Below are 26,407 nucleotides of genomic sequence, written 5' to 3' on the forward strand. Positions count from 1 at the left end.
GAGCAGGGTTTCAAGTTCATGTTATATCCAGAGCAAGACACGCTATGCGGAGAAGCAGAGACAATGCTGAGCCGTGAGCGCTGCAGGTGTACACCACAGACTGTGTGTTAATAATAACATGATGTACACTAAAGGGAAACACTCTGCAGGACATTGGGCCAATTAACCGTACATGTGGCAGCAGCTTTAAGTAGCACCGGAGTGAGGGGGCTGCTGGTAGCAGAAATACACCAGAGTGTGTCTGAGACGCAGCAGCGTGGCGTGCAGGTTTACATTATACAATCATGTAGACCGCACATGAACAGTCTCTGCATTTTTACACCCACACTACACCTGTACGTCAAGACACTGCTGCACTTGTTTCTTCTTCTTTTGATATTTGCTGCGGTTGGTGACCAGCTTTTAGATGCACTACAGCTTGCATTTGAAGGGAGGTCTGTATTACAACCAGGCATTGATGAAAGCAGGGAAAATGTGTTTCTAAGATGAGATAATAGTTGCATAAACTTTTTGATTATTTCAGAATTGAATGAGTATTCAAAAATGTAAAAATCATCCCAATTAAAAGAGGTGTTATCTTAATTTATAGTCTCAGGTAGCATTTCAGTTTCATTGGAGTTTTCTGTGACGTAAGGCTACATTAGCATCTTGTTAAGCGCAGGTAGCCAAACTTAAAAGTAGACCCGACATGATCTACTTCTTTGGGTTCATAGTACATTAAATAAACATCATTCTGTATTCAAGACTTGAAGCTAACCCGTCAATTTATTAGAAAATGCGAAAACAAGGGACATTCATAGACTCACCGTTAGGGTTGCAAGGGGATGGAAGATTTCGGGTACATTTTCATGGGAAGGTAAGCGGTGGAATTTTGGAAATATTGCAAATTGGAAACTTTCCATGGGAATTTATGGGAATTAAATGGGAATTCAGGGTAATTTAATGGAAAGGTTTCATATCCAAGCGTGAATATTTGTTTGGTTATAAGCAGACATCCATCCAAAATAATACAATTAAAACAGATTTATTTGTAAGTAGAACTTTATCAAGTGTTAAATATTTTATTGATCAATTCTTTCATTTAAGAACAAAAACATGAAACTTGAGTTAAATATTACTCATCCCCCCGTCCCAATCCATTGAAAAATTAACAAAAATGCAATACCAACAAATTCCCATTCAACATGCAAATAAAAAGTGCATGTAGGGGGCGTGGTCTCAATAGCCCTGCAGGAAAGGCTGATTTATACTTCTGCGTCGAATCGATGGCGTAGCCGGGGGCCCCACAGAGTCCTACGCACGTAGCTGATGTGCACCTCCTCCAAAATGTAACTACCATTTTATACAGTCTATGGTTACTACGCGTAGAATCGACGCGGGCCGCAAGCTCTGTGATTGGTCCGCTAGGCGGCATTGTTTTTCCCGCATTTACAGCACTTCCGGGATCCCCGATCATCAGCCGAACATCGGCCGTGTATTTCATCTCCTTCTCTCTATTCTTCATGTAATCATGTCTGTATGATACACAGCAACATGTATCAGCTGTATATTAACATAACACGCTCTGAATCGATGTGGAAATGTAAACAGAGATCGTAGCGGGGCCGGAAGCAGGCGACTGGCTATCAGAGAGACCACACTGCCCTCAAACGTTTAGGCGGAGAATTGCTTCGCGACACGGACACAACGACGCACAAGTATGTGGTGCTCCTGTCTGCGTCAGCCCCCGCTGCATAGGGGAGACGCAGAAGTATAAATCAGCCTTAAGCAGTGTGCTATGTGCATGTGATTGAGGAATAGCATAGATATTCAACTGTTCTTGCATGAAATCTGGTTATTTCAGTCAGGATTATGCTAAAATATATTTTTCCTAACTATATCCAAGTTCCCTATTAAGAGCCAACCTTCAATTTAGTGAATTCCTGGTTTATTCCTATTTATTCCCATAAATTCACGTTAATTCCCATGGAAAGTTTCCAACTTTGAAAATTCCCGGAATTTTGCAAGCCTACTCACCGTCAGCCAGACATTCTTTCTGCAACCAGTAGAGTCGCCCCCTGCTGTCCATTAGAATAAATATTCTGTCACATCGTCTTCACTTTCAAGACAAAACGATATCCACCTCTGTTCATGCAGCCTCGGATTAGAAACCAACGTGTTTCCTTCCACATGGAGAAGAAGATTTTAAGGTCAGGATGCCTCTGCAGCAGAACTTCCTGGAGCTGCTTTGCCTCCAATTAAACCTTCATCCAGATCTTCAGATTGTGAGATTTGGATATTTCACTTGGCCATATTGTGTTTGAAATAGCATTTTGATTTATTGTGCAGCGTTATCTCCCTCCCCTGCACACACGCACACTCACACCCACACACACAGGCGGTTTGTTGCCATTCATCAGCTCGTTCTCTCGGATCGATCTGGTAAATACCCTTAAATCTGTATTTCTCACAGGCGTTCAGGCTTCATCAGTGTTCAGCTGTGAGCGAGGAGCAAACGGCCGCTCAGTCATACGTTGCGTTGAATGTTGAGAAGTTGATCAGACCGGTGAGGCTGTTAAATCTGGAGGAGTCTTTAAATACAGATCCAACACCTTTAGCAGAGAGAACACCTCACCACCTGCTCACACAGACTGCAGACACATGTACGCGTGCGCATGTGGGTGCGTGTGTGTGTGTGTGTATTGATTCCTCCATGAACCATACTAGAGGACGGTACCTTGACGTGTTGAGTTAATTATTAGGCGCCTGCCTGCTGACTCACACTCACATTAACAACCCTGTGTACACAACCCACAGCATGTGTGTGTGCATGGTCCATTCATGTGTGTTTGTTTTAGAAAACACACTCACCTGCATCAACACCGATATGAATAACCCTCCTGAGCTTTATGTCAGACTGTAATCTAATATTATAAAGTCAATATCAGGACTGTAGGGAGTGAGGGGGATAATGGTCATCATGGACGTGCTCCGCTTTCACACACAATGCGGTCTGAGCTGCAGATATCTCACGATGGAGTCGTCTGCCAAGAATGTAAATATGAATCATTTTGCTTTAACTCTGGAAATGAATTTGAATGCAGCTCTTTCTTTAATCACATGCCTGTCAGCTCCGGCTCTCTCACATGACACTCAACATTCCTGTGAGACTGAAATGCCATCCAAGACTCCGAACAAAGAGAACTCCGCTTTTGATAAGGCATGAGAAAAAAACTGTGAGGCTTTAAATCCTGAAAATCAGGATAGAGTCGTAACTTTGTGTGTTAACCCTTTCATTAAATGTGGTCACTTTGGGCGCCAAACCACGATGACAACGTCCAAAATGCCAGACGCAGTAATTCACAAACCGATGGATGACTTCATGGCGGCTTTGTCAGCTGCTGTTATTCATTCTAAGGTGAAGACCTCACATATGTCACTGCTCTTTTTCTAGACTAAAGTTGAGTTTCAAAACGTCAGCAGTGATCTTGGTGGACAGTTTGTGAATGGGTTGAACTGAATTGTGCATTACTCTCTACAAACACAATATTGACCCTAACGCAAGACGACCCTGACTATGAGACTACCCCCCTTTCAAGACTACTTTTGAAAAAGACTCTTCAAAGGCTAAATTGTGTTCTTACAAAGAAAACATTTGATTGAAAATATGATAGAACAAACTCAGAGAACAGAACTTAAGGTGTTGTTGTTTTTTTGTGTATTTTGTTGCTAGTTTGTATTTACATAATTTTCTGAATGTCCATTATTCAGTGATGTGATGCTCTCCGTCGACAGTCTGCAGGCAGGGACTAACATAGATGCTATGTGTAGATCTTTATGAGACGCCAAAAGGACTGAATAAAATGTCAACATTTGCTAACCTATGAATGAGGAAAGTTACATCGGACTTCCACCAGATCCGTGCCACGTCTGTCTGAGGTTTTCCTGCAGTAATCACTGAATCAAGGTATCTCCTCCTCTCCTCATCCATGTTGTCTTTCTGGTCCTCTGAAAACCTCTGACCTGTTGACTCCAGGCCTGGCTCCGCTCATCATGACGGTTTGTTGTTGTAGTTAAGTGAAATACGATCTGGTGATAACACAGAGTGTTTTATTCTGAAAATTAACCCGACGTTTCATTTTGTTTTGGTGCCTGACTTCCTGTCCCGCTCTATCTGCTCTGTTGAGATTGATGCGTCGTGCTCCGGCATTCTGCAAAAAAAGAAGTCTTGTGTATCTGATCTGGAGGGCTCCAACCTGCCATCAGAGACGCCACTGGAACGCAATGGTGCGGATCCAGTGGAAGTTAAAACATTGACTAGAATAGAAACCTATCAGATCCGTTGCTGTGACGGATCGGAGACGCACCGGTGGAATTTTACCGTTAGCCATGTAGAGGCTGTGACAGAGGGTGGAGCAGAGACACACAGCAGGCAGGGTGAAGCACGATATCAGCGGCAAACAAACAAAATCCAACACTTTCCTACACGTTTGTACGGAGGCATCAACCAAAGTTCCTTACAGCATCATCGCTGTAAAAAAAAAATCACGAAAGCATCTTAATACTTTATTTAACTTTCACTGTGTCTTCTTTACTGGCGCCCTCTCTCTTTACTTAATCTTTTTCAAGTATTTATGCCGACATAAACATCACCAATAGACCTATTTTTTATACACTGGTGCTTTTCAGTGTCATCACACATAATATTAATGGATATTTTGTCTTCTTAAAGCACAAGGTATTAGAAAGTATTAAAGAATCAAAGATTTTGACAGCTTTACTCTGTTCAGATTTTCTGAATGGAAGGTTACCGGCTCTCTCCGTGCTCCTTGCAGCCACCCCTGACTGTGGACTTTGACTCTCTCTAACACCAGGTTACTTGACTTCAATGGCACTTCAAAACAACAAGACAGATGACTGCCGCCCTAAAATGACACAGCATCTACAGAGCAGAGCCACATAATAAGCTGCTGTATTTCACAGTTTGAAAACAGGGGGCTGCAAAGTGGTGATAAATGTAATACAGTCGGGAATATTTGAATTCAAATCATCTTTGCTGAGATCACTGAAGTGGAAACGTTTAATCTGCCCACAGGCCCCTTATCCCATGTGTTCTACACCTCTAATACCTCCCAGTGATGCTCTCTGAAGTGTGAACTGGCTGTGTTTTGCATGCAAGTTCAGCAAGATACAGCAATGTCACTGTGCTTCATCTGCTCATGCACCAAATATAAGTGTCCCTGGGTAATGATGCTTCAGCACACAGTTCCCACTAAAGGATCTGGAGTGGATTTCTGAATGAGTTGATTTTCACTGACTCATATAATGAAAACTTCTGGGTAAAATTATGTATGCTGATGCTGACTGAAACCTTAACTTCGTTCTCCAGCAGTCGTGTGTACAGGCAGATAACGTCATGGTCCAAAGTCTGACGCCATTATGATTTGAGTTGTCTGGAAATTTCCATCTCTGCTAGACTGCAGCTGCAAGCTCATGATGGAAATGCTTTCCTGTTGTCAGTGTGTTGAATGGATATGGTCTCCTATCGCAGCGTGTGATAACAGCTCAGCAGTCTGGCAATACCTAAATGGATGCAGTTCTAAATTGAAGAAAACGTTTGATTTTATGGATGTTTGCAAAATGAGCTGGGCCCAGACGAACAAATTGGATTCAAGGACCTCAGTTCGTGCATCATGTTTACCTGCAAAAAGTAATTATAGCTGGGTCAGAGGTTTAATAAAACATATACAAAGTAGATTCTCTGCAGCCTCAACAACAACATCAACAAAGCACAGGCTCTAATTTCCCTCTATTATGTGCAACAAACTGTTCAATACAAGATAAAATAATAACTACATTACCCAGAAATAACTATGCTCTGCAGTACAAAATCCACACTTGTGTTTTGCATGTGCACAAACCCAACATACACACGAGCATGACGCTGTACAAATCTCCTATGCTCAGCAGGTGTTTCCGTCAGGGTGAACATGGACCACAGAGGCCTCAGCTCTGCTTCCTTTCTAATCGTCCTGGTATCCAAGAGGCAGAGAGACAATAACCTGCTTTAATCCAGGATCTCACATGCGGTCCAGTATCAAATGTGTCCACTGGGGGTTTGTTGAGGAAGAGAGGCTCTTTTTCATGCCACCTGTTGCAGCTCAGGCTGGCTGTTTCATTTACAGCAGAGAGTCTCCTTTCACACTCAGCAGAAAGTGAGACTAGCTATTTCCATCCATCCATTATCTTGACCGCTTATTCCGTTCATGGTCACGAGGGGCTGGAATCAATTCCAGGTGCAACCCTGGACAGGTCGCAAAACCTATCACAGGGCAAACATGGAAAGACAGACAACACACACACAAACTCATACCTACGGGCAATTTAGAGTGATCAGTTAACCTGGTGAGCAAGTTTTTGGACTTTGGGAGGAAGCCGGAGTACCCGAGAGAAGCCACACATGCGCCGGGAGAACATGCAAACTCCACACAGAAAGGCACCTGCCCGCCTGGGGACTCAAACCAGGAACCTTCTTGCTGTGAGGCAACAGCGCTACCCACTACACCACCGTGCAGCCCGACTCACTATCTTTCCAATGTTTCTCCTGTGATGATGCCACAGCCTCCCTGGATGGTTCACGTCAGGCAAGCTGCGTAATTCTTCCTCACCAAACAATGTAAAGTCGTCCTGCTCTCCTTAAAAAAAGCACTCATCACAAGCCAGGTTTTTTTGTCCTTTTTGGAGAATAGCAAGCTCTTTGCTTCCCTACAAACCATAGGGAAGCAAAGATGAACCATAGACTGTCTATATAATGGATAGTGTCACTCTGCCTTTTCCCATTGTATGGTTTTGAAGCCAAAATATCCCGTTCTAGAACGCTGACATCTTGTACATTTTCTTAAACCAGAGTGTGCGCAGTAGAAAAATTGTGTTTGCACGGTAACAAGCTCCGCCCTACAGCGTACCGTCCTGAGGTCCTACAGAGTTTCTCTCTACGGCAGCTGTCACTCAAAGTAAAACCGGATGTAAAACCTCGTTTTTTTAACTCTAATAACTAACGAAGAAGAAACTTTTCAGAAAAAAGAGGCCTTGAACACAAAACAGTCAAATAATAACTACATATCACCACAGCATACGGATGTGAGAAACATTCGTCAACATGGTTTTTTTTTTTAAGTTTGACCGCAGCCACATTCAAATGAATGGGGGAGATGGAGCCTTTGACCTATACTGCAGCCAGCCTCTGGGGGGAGCAGTTTTTGTGGCAGCCTCACTTTGAGCCGAGCGAGATGACGTCCATGTTATGTACAGTCTATGGGATGAATTAATAGCTGCTGAACATGCGTTGTCTCTGCTCCAATTTCGTTGTTCTGATTCAGCTTGATGAACTTAGCTTTCTCTGTAGCTTTTTTTCCCATACTGAGTCTACTGCTTTCAGGCTGTATGGGGGGGCTATGTTAGTTCAAGGATTGTGGACCATTTGGAACCGCACCACACATGAAGGGAGAGAAAAATAGTAAGCTTTCAAATTGCACTTTTAGTGACAATAGCAAGTGTAAAATAAAAATAATTTAAAGTTTTTTAGAGACCCCCTAAAGTCTTGCAGTTATGGCTTTCAAGAGGTCTCTAGTGTCAATCAAGGGGTCTCAAACCTCTGAGACACCTCTGTATTTAGTAACCAGGTCAGGGTTCTGCTGTCTTGCTGCCAAGACTCCTGGTGGAATTTATAGAATACATTTATCTTAAAGTATCAGATGAAACAAAGGTGACAGTACAGTGAGAAGCATGACAACAGGCAAAGTCTGGACACAGTCATATGTCCTGAGACCCTGAGTCAAGGTCAACTCAGCCATAACAACTGAAGTCACCCATGTTGACTTACCAATATACATGTGTTGAATATTAAAACATCTGAAGGTAGATCTTTGGCCTTGTTCTTATTTTATGGAAATCAAAAGCGTTTGAATTGTGACCTGAACATTAATTTTGAACCTTTTCCTTTGTGCACAAAAAGTAGTGCTACAGCATCTTTCTACGACTGAATATTTGAGCTTCAAAGCAGACACAGGTATATTATTACACCAAGGCCAGACTGCAGTCAGCATGTGCAGCATTTGTCCCTATTTGACCTGTGGTTAAACAGTACCAGCTGTCTGCTCTTGTAGAATACTGAAACCCACCTTAGACAAGTTCGGATGGTTCGCGGAGACTTCAATGAATATCAATGAATGCTGGCATTAGCTCCGGCTCAATCTGTGTAATCATTTGTAAAGTGCTAAATTGAATGTTGCTTTGATTAGGTTGTTTTATGGTAATTACAAATCAATCAGATTCAATATGCCAGAAGCAATACAACGCTGTACTGGAAGACACTGTGAGGGTTTGAGCCCACTTGGAACATATTTATGGTTCATTAGTTTTTGTTGTTAATTATGTTTAATGATTCTCCACCAAATTAAGCAAACTGTGACTTCAGTGCTTTGTTATTAAAAGCTAGTCACAAGATTTAATTTCCACATCACTGATACTTTCAGTTTTGTTTTCCTAAGTTGTGTGTGGCTTGATGGGGGGAAGGAATCAACTACATCTGTTGATGAGCGCCAGGAGCCCAGCATGGGAAGTGTAGCTGCTATTTTTGTAGTATGAGTAGTCTTGACCAATCAGGTATCTTTAGTCTTTGGTGTATGAAAAACAAGGTGAAGCCAGACAAGGAAGGTGAGTTCTAGAGCACCCTTTCTGTGTAGAACAATTCAAAGTGCTCTACGGACTTTAAAACAAAACGTTAATAACACTTACAACATTAAAGGAATATGAAATTGAGTAAAAGTAAGAGATTAAGATACAAAACAATAGGGGCGTTGGTTTGGCTTCGTTAGTGAAGGGCGCCCCATGCACAGAGGCGGAAAGTCCTATTTGCACTGGTCGTAGGATTGATTCACGGTCCCCCACATTTTCTGTAAAAAAAAAGACAAAAAGCCCCAAAAATAATCTTTAAAAATTCATAATAATAATAATAAGCCTTTGTGTAACTTATTATTTACAGTGAAGCTGAGACTTAGAAGAAACAGGCAAGCAGATCACTCTCAGATTGAACATTTTAATTTGAGCGACAAATCTGCTTGACATTTTCAACTTCCTGGAATGCATCAGAAATGATCGATCTAGCCTCCATTCAACAAACACAACTCACAAGTTGTTTTCTTCACCTCTTTAGGACAGACCTGACAACGCTTTTAACTTTTACAAACCTGCATCATGTTGTTTTTTCAGCAAATTCAAGACACATTAGTTGAAAGTAAATCACACGTAAATCAGTTTCTTCTTTGGGTTCATACCACTTAAAATAAGCCAAAGTGAAGCCTCTGTGTAACTTATCATTTACAGTGAAGCTGAGACTTACCAGAAACAGACAAGCAGATCCATCTTAGATCAAAGCTTTTAATTTGTGCAACGAATCTGCTTGACATTTTCCAACTTCCTGTAAAGCATCAGAAATGATCGATCGAGACCCCATCCAACAAACATTTTAAAAGTTGTTTTCTTCTCCTGAAGTCAGATCTGGCAAAGCTTGACGTTTATCTTGTACAAACCTGCCTCAAGGTAATGTTATTTTGGATAATTTAAGACGCATTACTTGAAAGTAAATCACAAGAAAACAGTTTCTTCTTTGGGTTCATACCGCTAAAGTAAGACAAAGTGAAGCCTCTATGTGACGACAGAAATGATCGATCCAGCTTCCATAAAACCACATCTTAAAAGTAGTTTTGTTCACCTCATGAGGACAGACCTGACAAAGTTTGACTTTTGACTTTTACAAACCTGCATAATGATATTTCAGCAAATTAATGAAACGTTACTTGAAGGTAAATCCAAAGAAAATCTGTTCCTTCTTCGAGTTCACACCGCTAAAGTCAGACAGAGTGAAGCCGCTGTGTGACTTGTTATTTACAGTGAAGCTGAGACTCACCAGACAGAAAAGACCTGACAAACAGACGCTTCTCTGAACAAAGAAATGCTAGCGTTTATGTGATTACTTCTCAAGTAGCTTATTGGACTGTAAACAATGCAGCACATGGAATAAAGGAAGTCATGGTTGGAAGTTGTTCACCATTAGCTGCTGGCGATACAGCAATGTCTGATAAATACTGATAATCAATGATTCAATTTGACTTCTGATCAAGCTATATTGTTGCAACAGTTTATTAAAAGATACATTTCTTTAAATCAAGGACAGTTCATATTCTTCATATCTTTTTACTGTAAATCTGCTAAAGTTAGGCCAAAGACTGTTTCCAGGGTTCTATTAATGTAAAGCTTTCACAGACATGTGGGCCTGAAAACAGTGGATATTTTCAGCTCTATGATCAGTCTTTAGTCTTGTGTGCAACACAAAGTGAGCTGGGTCTCAGCCACAGTTTGTCACACATGGCCTCTTAACTGTTTACTGTCAGCTCTGTGTTGTAAACAAACAAACTGATGTAAGAAGGCTGGGGTCAGTCACACTATTTAACAACTTATCAACAATAGTGTCTCTTATGTAAGAGTCAAAGCCAGAATATTCAGTGTGAGTTGATGACGGGAAGACTAAACGTTGGATCCCCAGTGACTTCAGTGAAGCAGGAGGATTTCCACTTCTCTTAAAGTTGTTTAAAGCACATTTCCTGGATGTTCCTTGTTTAGATGCATTCATCTCAAAGGATTATGTTGCAGCCATTACCGCCATGGACGCACACACGGGCGATCTGCTCGAGCAGCTTCAGACTGTCGTAACCTAAGGATGTAAAAACGGGAGGCCAGGTCAGACACATCATGAGACAGATAGCTCCAGATTATTTGTGTGTGTGTGTGTGTGTGATCTGTGTTTAGTTGTGTTTTCACGAAGGGACAGGAGTGTTGCAATAAAGTTAAACACTGTGGTGCAAATAGAAATGAGAGTTTTCAGTCACACTTTGAGAAGGTTTCCTCTGCAGAGCTGCCAAAGTGAAACCTACACACTACTCATTTTCACTTTATTCAGATGTATGGACAGCATTTCTTTTCACTGAGTGCAAATTAAATCAAACTTGAGTGAAATTAATGCCTAACTATTGAAAAGTGTGGAGGACAAAGATGGTAATTCCAATCTGCAGAAGGCTGTCTGCTCTGTGAGTCTGTTGTTGTCACTCAGTAAAGCCACGACTGGTTTGTTGCCCGTCTAATTTCTGCCGAGAGCTGCAGCCAGACCGGAGCTTTCCAAGAGGCTGTGGAGGAGACAGAGAACTGTCTCACTGTTATTTCTTCTGTTGCTCTCATTATTCATTAGCAAGCAATTATCTGAATCCTGCACACTGATACTGAGGACAATAACATTGTGTCTCTGTGGAGGGATATCCGTGGGTCAGTGTGAGGTTTGAGGAGGTCATGCAGCACAGAGCTGAGGCACGGTGGTGTTAGAGGCTGAGTCAGTCCCAGTTAGCTGAAATCTACCTTGATGGGATAAGCTCTTTGCTACCTTACCTGTTCTACTAATCTCCGTTCACTCCCGTCATTTGAGTAGTGTCTCGCTGCATGGACTTACCAGCTGTGATGTCATCCTCGGGTGATGACAGCGATGTTTTGAAGCTCTGGTCTGAGTCTTTTTCTCTGCAGCTGGACAGCAGACCGATCAGGATCTGAAACAAACACAAAGGGTGCAGGCCTCAGCAAACTGAAACAATGAGCTACGAGATGCTACAGAGTTCAATGAAGCCAACAGAGACAATAGAGTCAGATTATAATTCTCTGGAGGCTCATCTCTTCAAACAAATCAAATTACTCAAGGTCACCTGATCCAGTTTGGATGTGAAAACAGTGGTTAGTGCAGCTTCAAGCTGTGTTTGTTGATGATATATTGTAGGGATGGGTCATAATTTACACACATTGTTATAGTTATGAATTTATTAAAACAAAAATCTGAGTTTTTGTGACTTATCTCTTTAAAAATATATATTTTCTGATGTTTTTACCCACACCTGGTTGTAACAGATTACACTTTTAACCTTGTTTTCCACAGTTACTGTTTTGGTGATTCATAATTTTACTTTTTGAAAAGTGTTATGTATAAGTAGGAGATGCAGTAAAGCTAGCGGGTGGTTATGCATATTAGAATCCTGGCAGGGTTAGCAGGACCCTAACTGTTTTGTCTTATAACCACCTGCTCACTATACATTGTCCCACTTATTACTGGAAAATAACTGAAGACACAAACTGATAACAAAATTTGGACTTTAAGATGATTTCCCTTGTTAAATAAAGGAATTTTTAAAAACAGCTGAAAAATAGTTCCTCTCATTCTCACTCACCACAGAGTTCAAACGTTGTCCTACTTATTTGTTATAATTCACATTAAAGTGACGTTCATTGAAGGTAACGTTAAGCCTGATTTATACTCCTGCGTCAAATCGACAGCGTAGCCTACGCTGGAGGTCCGCGTAGCTCCCATACTTACACAGAGGCCTACGCACGTAGCTGATGTGCACCTCCTCGAAAATGTAACTATGTGAAGAATCAATATGGACCACAAGCCCTGTGATTGGGCCACTCGGCGGCATTGTATTTCCCGTATTTACAGCACTTCCGGGATCCCCGCTCATTGGCCGCACATCGGCCGTGTATTTCATCTCCTCTCTATTCTTCATGTAATCATGTCTGTAAGATAAACAGTAACATGTATCAGCTGTAGATTAACATAACACGCTCTGAATCTATGTGGAAATTTAAACAGAGATCGTAGCGGGGCCTGAAGCAGGCAACCGACTATCATAGAGACCACACTGCCCTCAAGGGTTTCGGCAGAGAATTGCTGCGCGACACGGATACATTGACGCACAAGTATGTGGGGCTCATGTCTGCGTCAGCCCCTGCTGCACAGAAGTATAAATCAGCCTTTAAACAAGGTGAACGGGACTCAAGCAGGAATATAGATGTTGACATTTCTGTCCTCATTCAGCTCTCCTTCTCTTTGTCGTTCACCTTTAAACATAAATGAGTCAAATGTCTCAGCTTTGAATATTGTTGCTGTTATCACTAGGGATGTTCTGAAGTCACTTATTTGCTCATAATTTAAACAGAAGTTTAAATCCTGACTTTCCAACTTGTCCAACGATAAGAAAACGCATAATTTATGCAACACGACTATGCGATCACAGTGTCTGTGGGTAAACAATGACAACAGGTTTCCAGCACCAGCCTTCGGTCCTACAGGTTAACGTCCATGCCTGTTTGTTTGTTAAGCATTGCTCTGGTCAAGTTAAGTGGACACAGCTTCTATACAACTTAATCTCCATTTTCTTAATCAAAATACAGCCAAACCACGCCACACTATGAGATGCCATCTGTCATTTGTTGTACAATCTACAACCGGATGTAGTCGTCAACCGGAGCTACAGCTGATGACCCACATTTCAGGCCTGCAGTATTTACAACATTAATAACATGTTTAACCGACCAGTAATTCTGATGGTGACTAGTAACATTTAATTGTGTAGTTAATGAAATGCACACATCCCTAATTATCACGACCACTTATGGTTTAAGTTACTTTGTAGTGAGAGACAATATAGGGATCCTCTCACCATCCCTGCTGCCGTTCTCTTGGTTGCACCAGATCTTATATATAAACATATCTTATATGTATATATATATATTTAAGATATCCTCTGTGTTGTTTAGCTCACCAATTTAGGATGCTGACAGAAACGTTTCTGCCACAGTGTCAACAGGCAAAAGTGAAATGTGGCAGAACTTCTTCCTGCAGATTGGTCTGAAATGAAGTGTGCGATCAGGTTGTCCCTGGTTTCCCTTTAGCAGGGGAGAATTAATCACCATTGTTATGGAGTATTGACCATTCAGAAGCGAGTATTTTAACTTTATTAGAGGATAAGAATGAAGATGTTTGTGCATGTATTGTGACAGTCTGTCATAGTTTATGATTCTCAAACAATCTGCAGCCTTCACTTTTCTCATTGTGTCCTTAGACACACACCCGGCACAGCCCTCCTGCTGATGAGACACACACAGAGTCACAGTCAAAGTGAAAACAGTGTATTTCCATACTAACCTGGCTGAGTTCACTTTGTGTGTGTGTGTGTGTGTTGTGGAAACACTCGTGCAGCCACGCTCTGTCCTCATGTGCAGCATGAAGAGCCGGTCAGCAGGCTTCACTTTGTTTACCAGCCGATTGTTTTTTATATCCACCCCTTGCTGTTTTTCTTAAGTGTTGTCCATCTGCTGAGGCTCAGATGGCAGATGATTAACGGAGCTCACCACCTGCTGGAACGTTTACTTTCACTTAGAAACACCGCAGAAACACCGGAAACCACATACTCACTCACTCAAAGAAGATGATCTTTACAGCAGAAATAAACATGTTTACAGCCTGGTTAAAAAACAGTTTAGGTCTGAATAGCTCAATTCTCTATCGGCATAAACTGTACGAGGGGGAATTTTTTTATAACTCGTTATTTTTTAAGATATTAAACTTACGAGTTTTGTCCAAATAAGGGCATGGCTGACTTGATTGAGAGGCGGGCACACTGTAGCTGTTAGTGAAAAGGCTAAAGGCCCGCCTCTTTACCTCACACTAGCTCGACAGAAGTTAGGTTGAGTTCAGCATTTCCACTATGGCACCCGCCAACGATCGGCTTCAAAACATCGCTTCAGAAACAGATGGGTGACGTCACGGATACTACGTCCATTTTCTATGCAGTCTATGGGTTAAACCAGTAAAAACACTGAATCAAACAGTCGTGAAATTCATTATCTGTTTTCACACATCCACTCTGGAAAGTTTCTAGAAAATGATGCCATCTAAACTTACCTGACGGGACTTTTCACACACGTCCTCTCAGTGTGATGTCCACCCTGTTGGACGGAGGGGGATCTCAGGAGGCTGCGAGAGTCAGGTTGTAATCTTTGTCAATCTGATCCAAGACTAAAACTACTGATCCTTTAATTTACTCATCCTATGATTTAATTTACTCTGTTTCGTATTCTCTTTATTTTTATCTCTCTTTAAAACCTCTGTCATAAGTGCCTGTTCATAAATTCTCCCGCTGTGTTTTTGTCGTCAATGATTTCAATAAAGTTCATTCGAAGAGAGTTTGCAGAGAGAGAGTCCTACACATGTAAAACAATTTCTACCTTTTTATCAATGCTATGAGTAGTTCAACGTATTTACAGTTTTAATAAATGAGTGAAAGAAGAACAGACTGGAGAGGAGAAGTGAGTATAAGGCAGTCTCACTACGTTCACACCAGTGTTCTATTGAATAGTGCTTCCTATTCAGATCTGCGCCAAGCTCTAACCTCTGGCCGTGAGAATTGAATCTGATACTGAATTAAAAACTGCAGTTCCTTGAGTGTCCACTTGAGGCTGGCTCCAGAAGTACCGGAAACCACATACACAATAATTCAAAATCTCAAAGACGACATTGATTAACGTTAAAGGTTCATGAATGTATCCTTTCCTAAATCTAAATGAAGTCCATCATTATAATATTTTTTAATTCTGCTCATGTTTTATCTTCTTTTGAAAGAGTTTTGAAAACAAATCCTCCAACACACAGCATCCGAAACCCTCCACATGCACATCAAAATAACAGCTTACAACCGAGCAGTGGTATGTGGGTGTTTGGTAGCAGTGTGGTGTCATTTGCTGAGAATTTAACCAAGGTGTGTTTGGCACGCCGGTGTGTAATGGCGCTGACGTTCTGGAGCGACACTGCAGATTCATGTCCCGCTGCTTCCAGATGGCTGCAGGGATTTACCTCCAACTATTCATAGTGTGAACACTTTCCTGTCCTTCATTTTGAATGTGTTCTTCCTCCACAAGAACCGGTTTCCTCTCCACCAAGGAGCGTGAATACTGCCCTCATTTTCCAGCAATCATGGGCGGGAAGAGCACTTCAGAGAGAGAGAAAGAGAGGAGGAAAATCGGTCGGTCATGATTGATGTCTGTCCTGTGAAAGGCCTACCTTCCTCCCTCATGCTCTGCACTTTTCAACTCGAGGATTTTCCTGACTGTTGTAAAATGAAGTTAGGATGAAAGTGGTTCCTCTGTGTAACCTTGTAGGTGTTTGTGTGTGATCCTCTGAGCTGGAGGATTGTTGTGCAACCAGGCTTGTCAATGAATACTGAACGGATCAATAAAATGATGATTATAAATCCTGTTTAATAGCGGGGAGTGCAGGATGTGCTGATTCAGGGGCTGGTGGAGAGCTGAGTTAAGGACTGTGGATAATGAACACGGCACACTGGATACCGTCCAGACAGCTGATTGGATAGTTGCAGTGATACGGTGCTTATTCGGTCTGAACTGTGAAGACTTCTGGTTAAGGTTGGAAAGTTTTCAAGCTGAGGCCAAGAGGTTGATGGCCAACTTAAATAGCACTTAGAATCTATCTTTGTCAGCAGAGAGAAATTAATGATTTGGAGACCACAGTGGGATCAACCGCAGAGTTAAGCTAATTTTAACAAACTCCAACCAAAGCACTATTCTCAGTGAACCTGTGGCTCAGTTTGGAAATGCGTCAGATTACCCGGTGTTCTCTGAAGGCACTCTTCGATCAAACTTTTCTGCTTTCCTGATGTAACTTCTGAAAAAGTGAAGAAAGCGACGTTAAGTGAGGCCGGTAACTCTGGATGCTGAGTGATGCAGACTATGTGAGCCGCCGGTATCCTCTGATTCATAAAGGAAAGATCCAGATTAGCGATGACCACAACTAATTGATTATCGATTAATTGATTGTTAAGAAATTACTCGAAACACACATTTTTGTTATCAATTTTCCGTCACGTGGAACAAACATCATGTGGTCTCATATTACACTCATCTATCAGAGAGGTGTTTTAAGTTTAAAGCATGTTTCGATGTGAATCAGCTGTTAAAGGTGTTGCGCACAGCGGAGACACTCAGCTGGCGGCTGCGGCTGTGCGTCAGGTCTCCTCCACGTGCGCTTTTTAAAAGAGGATCAATACAAAACTGCTTCCAACAACGACACGGACACAAAGGTTGACAGCTTTAAACAGGATATATCCCACCTTTGGATACGAAGGCAACAGACAGGTGGGAAATTCTGGTACGCTACGTTTACAGACCAGCAACATCAGAGCCGTCTGGGCTTTTCTGCAGCGGGACTGATTCTGACCCGGTTGCGCTCCTGGCTGACACCTGACCGAATACACATGTTTATTTTTCTCAATAAAAACGAGTAGACAGAAAACTGGACACTGTGAGTCTGAAGTACTTTTCTCTTAGTATTATGAGCCTTCACATTATAAGACTATATCCACTGAGAATATTTGAATGAGCCTGATCGTTGATATTCTGCGTGTCAAACATGTGCCCGTATTCAATCCTGTCAGTTATATGCATTTTGTTGCTGTAGAAAATAAAATTTAGGGGGAAAACAACCTATTTGGCCTTGTTTTTGACATAAGAATAATGGTTTTTTTTCAATTAATCGATAATTGATCGTTAACATTTCCAAAAATCGATCACGGAAAATACTTAAAATGTACATCCCTAATCCAGATGTACTGCTCTCTGGGTTCATGAGCTCACAGTTTCACAACTGCTCCACCAGGTAACACAGGAGGAACTTCTGCTCTACAGTTAGATCAGTAGTTCCTCCCCTCTCTCCTTCAGTCCATTGACTCTTGTTCTTCCTCTGTAAACTTAAAGATTACAAAGGTGTCCTCAGAGTAGGCTTCAAACTTTCCTCTCTGATAAAGCGTATAGTTAGAGCTGGTTCAGGCTTAGACCAGCTCATAGTTATGCTGCAATAGCCTTAGACGGACACACTGGGATCCTGTCTTTCCCTCTCTCTCTGGATAGAGATGAGATCAGACTGGGTCCTGTCTGTAAGATGGGACTGGATCTTATCATGTCTTGTGTTGGGCCTTTGTTAATAATAGAACATAGAGTACAGTCTAGACCTGCTCTGTTTGGAAAGAGTCTGAGGATAATATTTGTTGTGATTTGGCGCTATAGAAATACAGATTGCTTATTTAGTCTGTTTGTAGTTTTGTCTCTTCCGTAGTCCACAGACCTGAACAGCTGATCAGTGCAGGCAGGGGAACATGCATGTGCTCCATCGGAAAGGCAACGAAAAATGTGCAAAAAGTGCCTCAAATTAGCTAAATAACCTGGTAGACCTGGGCCCGTCTATAGCAGTCGATAGCCTAGCTTCCTTTGGTTCTCAGTAAAGGGGCCAAGCCACCACCTCAGCCGTACCGTCAGGGTCCTTGAGACACGGATGTTTTCACCATTACATGTACCTGCAGACAGTTCAGTTGATATGAGCTGCACACCATCGATATCACATATTTGGTTTGCATTTAGAGAAAGAAACCCTTTTAAAGTTACACTCCTGTTGCCTCATCATCCAAGCAATCCCACCGTCTCTCAGGGTCGTGTTTGGTCGTTCCCAGCCTTCCTGCCTGCAGGTAGCAGATGTTTCAGATCATGCTACTTTGTTGTTTTGAATCTATTTTGGTTCCTTCTGAAGATATCAGTCCCTCCACAGCGGCACCGCTTACTGCTGAAGGATGAAACATGTGGAAACTGAGAGATATACATCGCTGCAGGGTTATAAACAACACTTTTGTCATTGACTCCTTGTTTACATTTCCTGCCTACGGAGTGAATCCAGGAGGAAGAGACGCGATGATGTCTTAACTTCACCGAGGACAGGAGTGACCTCAGACAGACGTGCATGAGGACACACACACACACACACACAGTTTAATTTCCTGGAGAGAGCATCACACACTGTTTAGTGGATGAGTCATCACAACCTCACAGGTAGTGCTGAGCTTTGACTTTCAACATTTTTCAGAATGACACGAGTTGTGCCGAGCTGGGAGTCGTCCCCATCCGTCTTTCATGCAAACACACCTCGAGTACACATTCCTAATTGTCAGCAGATGGCTTGAGATCTTGAGAGAAGTCATCCTGCATGTGTGTGTGTGTGTACGTTGTGGTTTATTTAAGTAGGTCAGACAAGCAGTGGACAGCCTGCTTCTGGCTGCACTAATCTATTTATCCCATCAGTGTTACGGCATGTGGACAGATTTCAGCATTGTAAGAGGTTCCTCTTGCAGGATACAGCGCACACATCTCCCTCCTCTGTCTGTGGTCTGTCAGCGGGGTGTGACTCTGCGTCCCTGCTGCAGAGCAGCACGCTCACAGATGATGGATGAGGACTGTTATGGAGGTAATCTGTGACAAAGGGCGCGGTGATGTCAGTGGAAACAGCGGTGAGGCTGGGACTGCTTCATTGCTGTGGAAACTGGAGCAAAAAGGATAATCATTGGTGACCTTTCATGCAGAGTCAAGTCTGTTTTTATCAGTGATTGAGCCAGAGAGCGATATCTCTGACTCTGTGTGAGCCTTTCCTTTTCAATGAGCATGCTCCCTCCAGTATTTCAAACACAATGCTCTCTGATTCAACCAAAAATGGGATTCCATGGCTTTTTATCTTCTTTGTTGAGATCTGAATACTCCTGAAAGCTTCCTGCTCCTGGATTTACTCCTCTAGTGCGACCCTCTGAACGTGCTCAGTCAAGCTTCTCCTCCTGCAGGCCTTTGCTTCAAGTTCACACTCAGCCAAGTTCAACAGATATAAAACATGAATCAGATCCTGTCACAGTTTTATAGCTGTGTATTTTGTAATAGTGGCCTCTTTGGAAAATGCTTGTTGAGGTTGCCGCTGGGTCAAACTTGAAGCAAGTCTAATTAGTAAAAGTGTCTCTATTTACAGACTCGAAAAAGCAAGAGCTGGTTGTCTCTATGCAGAGATATTCACACTAGTGCAGCTAACAATCTGCTCTACATCAAACATTTCAGCTTGAGCAACAAATCTGCTTGAAGCTGTGTCAGCTTTTCAGATTCCCTGACTTACTTTTGCATCAAAGACGAGTGATGAACACTAAAAAGGTTTTTCTCATCCTCCTGAGGGAAGACCTGACAACGCTCCAGTTTCATCCCTTAGATATCTGCATCATGAGGCCATTATTTGGCGACCCTAAGAAAAATTTATTAGAAGTATAAGATCTGCTTCTTTGTAACTTCAAATTCACAGTGAAACTGAGACTCACCAGAAAGACATGAGTGGTTACTCTTTCAGGGGATGTAGTGCAGGAATATCTGGAGGGATGAACATCATTTAACTTTTGATCTGATCACCTGGATGCTTCTAAAGTTGCTGATTTGACTCTACTTTGAACAAAAATAAGTCTGCATGAAGTAGTTTATCGCTAACTGCTAGCTACAAACAGGAATGCCTGAAAGTTGGCCATCATTTCCCGAAGCTTGTAAAGTCAGGAGACAAGAGTTGACAGGTTTTCGAGATCAGGGAAAGTGCATCCAGGTCTCCAGTTGTCAGCAACTCTGTAATATCTGCACAGCCAGTTAATGTTCAAATCAAAGCAGGATAGTCACACAAAGTTTGGATTTCTGAAGGTCAATTATGATTTTTTAATATTAGCAATGCATTAATATGTAAATTGAATGTGTCACCTTCTTCTCCTCAGCTCTAGAATTTGTTTTAGAGTGTGATTACTGGTTTGGTTTTTCTACCTGCAAACTCAACTCTCATCAGTTTGGCAGTTTGAGCAGCAGCCAACGTCAGCTAAAAAAGAACTGATAAACCCACGGCTCACTTCCTGTCTGCCTGCTTTGATGCAGTCCTTCGGGGCTAACCCCGGCTCTGTTACTTAGAAATGCCAGAGGACAAAGGGTACAGTTGAAGGCCAACCAATCTGTGACGGCCTGAACAATCTTCATCAGGAGAGACGTGCTGCAAGTGTTGCACAAACATGAATACATGCAAAAGTCCAACACAAATCCAACAGTGCGTATAAAAAAAGGAAGACAATGTGCTGCAAGTACATAAATGATGCTAATCCAAAAACCTACAAACAGAAATCATGCAAAAGACGAACGCTGCAAAGCTGAGACATGAAAATGCTCCAAGTCTGTGAGCCATGAATTAGGAATGTGAGTTTTTTGTATCATGAAGCCCAACCCTAACTCACACTCCGACATGTTGTCTGTAATTTGTTGTGTCATGATTAGTTTGCTGCCTCATCCTCTCTGGTCTGGAGCACCCTCCATGTCATGTCTCAATTTGCAGCATTTGCAGCACGTTTCCTGTGAGCGCATCCTGATGTATCTCTTCTTATCGCCTCTCTGCATTAGTTTAGGTAATTTGCATGTGTTTATGATATTGCATCACTTCTGAATCTGCAGCATGCCTATCGTGATAAAGATCTCTGGCCTGTTGCAGATTGATCATCCTCGTCAGCCGCCGTAAACGGCCTCTAAATCTCTTTGCAGTCTGTTCCTCAAACAAGGAGAGTGATTACTCTTTGTGTGAAGCAGGGAGATTTCGCAACTTTTAAACTTCCTCAGAGTGGATGCGTGTGACATTATCTCTGTAATTTAGGGCAGGCCCGGCTGGTGTTCATTAAAGTGAATAAATTTCACACATTTTGCCTGATATTATCTTGTGTGGGGTGAAGAAAAGCGCTTGTATGAATGTAAATAAATAAAGCGGCTCGTCATGAATTAATGATAGGCTGTGAAATAATTAAATCTCAGGGTTAACAGTTTAAAAATGGAAATCAGACTCATCATACTTCAGCAGCTGTGAACGGTTGTGTGTGTGTGTGTCAGGCTTTCTGGGATTATCTCCTCAGATTGAGTCGTGTTACTGCATCAAGTTTGCGTTGAACTCAAAGCAGGGTCGTTCAAATGCACTGAATATCATAACATTACAGTAAAATGAAGAAGAGGAAAACTCACTGTGAGCTGCACAGTTCTTCTGTTAGCCTAAGGTTGAGTTTATTTCTGCTTTCCTCGTATTCTGCCCACACACGTGCATCACTCGAGTATTTATCTGAATGTTTTCTTTGCTCTGTCTTTCAGGCTTCAAGTGCCCTGTGTGCTCCAAGTTTGTGTCCTCAGAGGAGATGGATCTTCACCTGGTGTTGTGTTTAACCAAACCCAGAGTGACGTACAACGGTAAGACTGACCTTCTCACTGATCACAGACTACGTACAGAAAGTGCAACAGTGACCTCTTATTGATTCATTGATTTTGAAGCCTTCATGTTTGGCAGTTGTGACCGTTCATAGATGAGAGGTTGAAGCTGGAGAAATGATGAGGGGTAACTGTCATCAGATAGCTGTAATCATTTTTCTGACATTTATTTAATTTGAGGAAAACCAGCTTCAAACAAAATGTTATAAAATTATAAAAACTAATAAATACCATGTCCAAAGAGTCTTTCAGTACAACCGGATGCAGAACAAGGCGGAATGAAGGCCACCGGGGCAGAGAGTTGTGACTAAGCAGCCACCTTCAGTCTAAAAGAAATAAAGCCCACGCAGAATTGCAGTTCCTCGAGTGTCCATTAGAGGGGGTTGTTATTAACATGACATAATAATTAAGAGTTTTGCATTATTAGGGGTGTGGCTGACTTCACGTTTTAGCCGTCTGTAAGGGACTAAAGACCTCTTTTAGCTCCACCTCTTTTCTTTGTGCTAAGTCAATTGAAAATTAGGTTGCGTCAGCATTTCCAATGTGGTGACTCCCATCTTTGGGCTTCAAAACTCAGCTTCAGAAACCAGTGGGTGATGTCACTGAGACTGCTGTATGTCCATGTACACTACATTACCATCATTTCTAAGATGTGAGCTGCGTTGAGAAATCATTTCACAAGTACGCTCCCCTTTTCTGTTTCCCCATAAAATAGTTTGTCTCTTTGTATCCAGTTGAGTCGTCCCCTACTGGTCGTTAGAAACGCAGGTTAAAGGAACTAGCACATTACAATGACATCAAGAATTAAAAAAACATACACCTTTTATTAAATGTCCTTATCATTAATTCATTTCATTCAGGGTCTTCATTGTAAACTGTCTTGTATTAGTTCTGCCTAACAATAATCAACAGTTAAAGTAACAGTAGGCATATTTCAGATCATTTATTACATTCAATATGTCTCTTCTTTTATAACCAGTATTTTGATTTCCTTTTTAACAATTTTTAACAGTAATAGTGAAATAGTAATAATATATTTATTTATGGAGCACTTTTAAAGAATAAACAGGTTACAAAGTGCTTTAAACAGGCAGCAAAATAAAGCAAGCGGGCCATAAAATCACAAAGACCAAGACATATTTTAGGAGACTTAAAATTCATTTAAAATAACTTTAATGGAACAAACTACTTTTAAATTAATTTTTAAAACAATAAACATAAATTAAAACATTTTAAAATCAGGACAGGAGGTGGAGACACTTATTGAGACATGTTTATAAAGAGTAGAGGGAGAGAGATAGAGTTGACTCCTTTATCGGTGGTGGAAAGCAATCTTAAACTGTCAGTATCGTCAAACAAGAGAAGTCAGAGGCAGGTAGCGCCCTCTGCTGTTTGGAAAAGGTATCGATCTTCATTTTTCATCCGATTGACTTGAATTGTTTCACTAGGGACATTACATTCCCAAATGTGAAATAACAAAAGATTCTGAATGCCTGTTTTATGGAGCTGTGAAAGAGAACAGTAGAGCTGTGAGTCTTAAAAAGAAATGTCCCAAAAAGAGAATTGTGTGTTTTAACGCTGCCACCCTCTGTCCTCAAACACTCTTATAATTATCTTAGAAACATCTCTTCGCATTCAAAAAATGACTAACGCTTTGTGAAGACGAGACAATCCCAGCTCTCTGTTATGCAACCCCAGCCTCTGTTTGCAGTCTGCTTCCCTGTGAAATCTTGTGTAATCTTCCTGTAATGTTTCCAAAACTGTAGACCCACACTGTGGTCGCCTGCAGGCAGCTTCTTCTTCTTTTATTCATCCTTGATCTGCTCCACTCGTACGGCTTTAATGCCACCACAACAATGTGTCTGAGAGGGAGTGTCTTCATCATGCAGCCCGGTGTTCGCCCTTTGCTCATGACACCAGGCCTGAACGCGGGCCCTTAATCAGGTCTGTAAAGGTCGTTTAAAGAGTCCTCACGTTGAAGTCAGAGGCAGCGGGTTATAATCAGGTTTTATTGAACACTTTACACCCTGCTGAGTCTCAGTCATTAAAAGTAATAAAACTATACGGCCCCTCGGTCTGTCGTTGCTTTTATGATGAGTCTGAGCCTGATGGTGATTCCTGCACATGGAAGTCATTTCAATATTAAACTTCTTTTCTTTTTATGTTGATAACATCCACTGTTTTGGATACGGATCACGGGGTAACTCCTTAAACGATAACACCGGCTACGTCGCTATCCCTCTGTTTGCTTGTAACATCTCTGCCAACTCTTACCCAGGACTTTCACCAGATCCCTGTCGGGTCCGTCTCAAATCCACTGCGATCCGGCTCCGTGCTCTCTCATCCGTCAACACTCACCGGCTGCATTTTCAAAGCGCAGCACAGAGCAGGGCCGCCGGACAGCTGGAGTCATGTGACCGAGGTTTTCCCCTCAGTAATCACTGAATCAAGGATTCTCCTCATCTTCTCCTCATCCATGTTGTCTTTATGGTCCTCTGACCTGTTGACTCCAGGTCTGGCTCTGCTCATCATGATGGTTTGTTGTTGTAGTAAAGTGAAATACGATCTGGTGAGAACACAGAGTGTTTTATTCTGAAAATTAACCGGATGTTTTCATTTTGTTTTGGTGCCTGACTTCCTGTCCGCTCCATCTGCTCTGTTGAGATTGATGCGTCGTGCTCCGGCATCCGGCAAAAATAGAAGTCTTGTGTATCTGATCTGGAGGGCTCCAACCTGCTGGATCAGAGATGCAGCCGGACCGCAACGGAGCAGATCCAGCGGAAGTTAACACATTGACTAGAATAGAAATCTATCAGATCCGTTGCTGTGACGGATCGGAAGCAGACCTGGTAGAACTTGGCCGTTACAGCTAACCCACCATTTCTAATGACTAATATTAAAGCTTGGATTGGTAGTCCCAGAAAACTAGCATGAATTTGAATGGTGCATTTGCTAAGGACTTCGTCTAACCCCTTCCCTCAGAGCTCCTCCAAAAAAAAAGCACGAGCGCCGCTGATTCGCGACCATATGATCGTGACTGATTTAAAACCGGTCCTCAGCACATCGTTTGTGTTTTGCACTACGTCAACTCATGTCTCACTCAGGAGTAAGGAAACACCAAAACATTATCATAGTGAAAGTTAAAAACACAAACAAACATGAAATGTACACGTAGGAGGCGGGCAGAAGAGTGTGTCGTGTTTGCTGCACACGTAGCACAAGGCCACAAATTTCACCTGCATCCAAAATAGCCTCGGTTTCATTACTGATGCACGTGATGACCTGTTTCAAAAGAGAGCTGCAGCCTCAGTCTGACCGTGTAAAGCTGTGTTGGACAGATTGTGCTCAGTTTGACTGTTTTAGGTGTTTCCTTACTGTCAGACGTGTCAGCTCAGCTGGTCTAAATTTAAGTACCTGTATCAATATTAATCTCTTGTTCTTCTGCAGACACTTTAATCTGATTCAGCCTGTTTTAAGATTATTTATTAAGATCACCTTGTTCTGGGTTTTCCTCTCAGTGTTGATGACCTACTTTCCCCCTCAGTGTCTGAAGATAAGTGACAGCAGTGGTAGTATTTTCATGACTGGAAACCGTCCAGGAAAACGAACAGTGCGATCGACAGCTGCACCCTGAAGTCCTTCATTTCACGTCTGTTTGATTTCTTACAAACATGCTCTAGTTGTTGAGAGTGCATGGAGACTTTCCTGTATGTTTTCTTCAGCTGGATATTTTGAGGACAGTTTTTGTTCCTTTTTTAGTCAGCTGCTTCCTGTTTATCAGGCTCTGCTTCCTCTGTGATTTACCGCCTATCCGTCATGTGATGATCATGATCTGATCATGATCTGATCGGTCCGTGAAACTCTGCTGAAGACACGGCTCTTCCTCTGAGGCTTGAGTTACTTTTGAGGTTTTCTGATGGATTTGAAATGAAGAGGGATGTGTTCAGAATTAAGCAGGTTAAGTCACGTCTGTAATCAACTAGTGTACAGGCTTTAACAAAGGTTTGGAGGCTGAGGGTAGAAACGAAAGCTGCTGTCAGTCTGACCGTCTAAAGCATGGTTCCTTTTTTAACTGAAGGATGTAGACCAGGGCTGCACGGTGGTGCAGTGGGTAGCGCTGTTGCCTCACAGCTAGGAGGTTTCTGGTTCGAATCCCCGGCCGGGGGGGTGCCTTTCTGTGTGGAGTTTGCATGTTCTCCCCGTGCATGCGTTGGTTCTCTCCGGGTTCTCCGGCTTCCTCCCACAATCCAAAAACATGCTCAGGTTGATTGGTCACTCTAAATTGCCCGTAGGTGTGAGTGTGTGCATGAATGGTTGTCTGTCTCTCTGTGTTAGCCCTGTGATAGGTTGGCGACCTGTCCAGGGT

At 42.2% G+C, this 26,407-nt stretch overlaps 1 protein-coding gene and 1 long non-coding RNA gene across 2 annotated transcripts in view; one reads left to right on the forward strand and one right to left on the reverse strand.

Moving 5' to 3' along the window:
- Positions 1–26,407, forward strand: part of znrf2b (zinc and ring finger 2b) — a 39,758-nt gene that overhangs the window by 4,693 nt on the left and 8,658 nt on the right. Inside the window, exon 2 of the mRNA XM_034696906.1 lies at positions 21,928–22,023. Coding sequence (XP_034552797.1) covers positions 21,928–22,023 — 96 coding nt within the window. The remainder of the gene's footprint in view (positions 1–21,927; positions 22,024–26,407) is intronic.
- LOC117822269 lies at positions 10,192–12,403 on the reverse strand. The gene is made up of 3 exons (XR_004633149.1): positions 12,300–12,403; positions 11,537–11,630; positions 10,192–10,750 (listed from the first exon to the last, which is right to left on the reverse strand). It is a non-coding gene; the product is annotated as an uncharacterized LOC117822269 (long non-coding RNA).

This window comes from Notolabrus celidotus, chromosome 12 (assembly GCF_009762535.1).
Source record: "Notolabrus celidotus isolate fNotCel1 chromosome 12, fNotCel1.pri, whole genome shotgun sequence".
Taxonomy (NCBI): domain Eukaryota; kingdom Metazoa; phylum Chordata; class Actinopteri; order Labriformes; family Labridae; genus Notolabrus; species Notolabrus celidotus.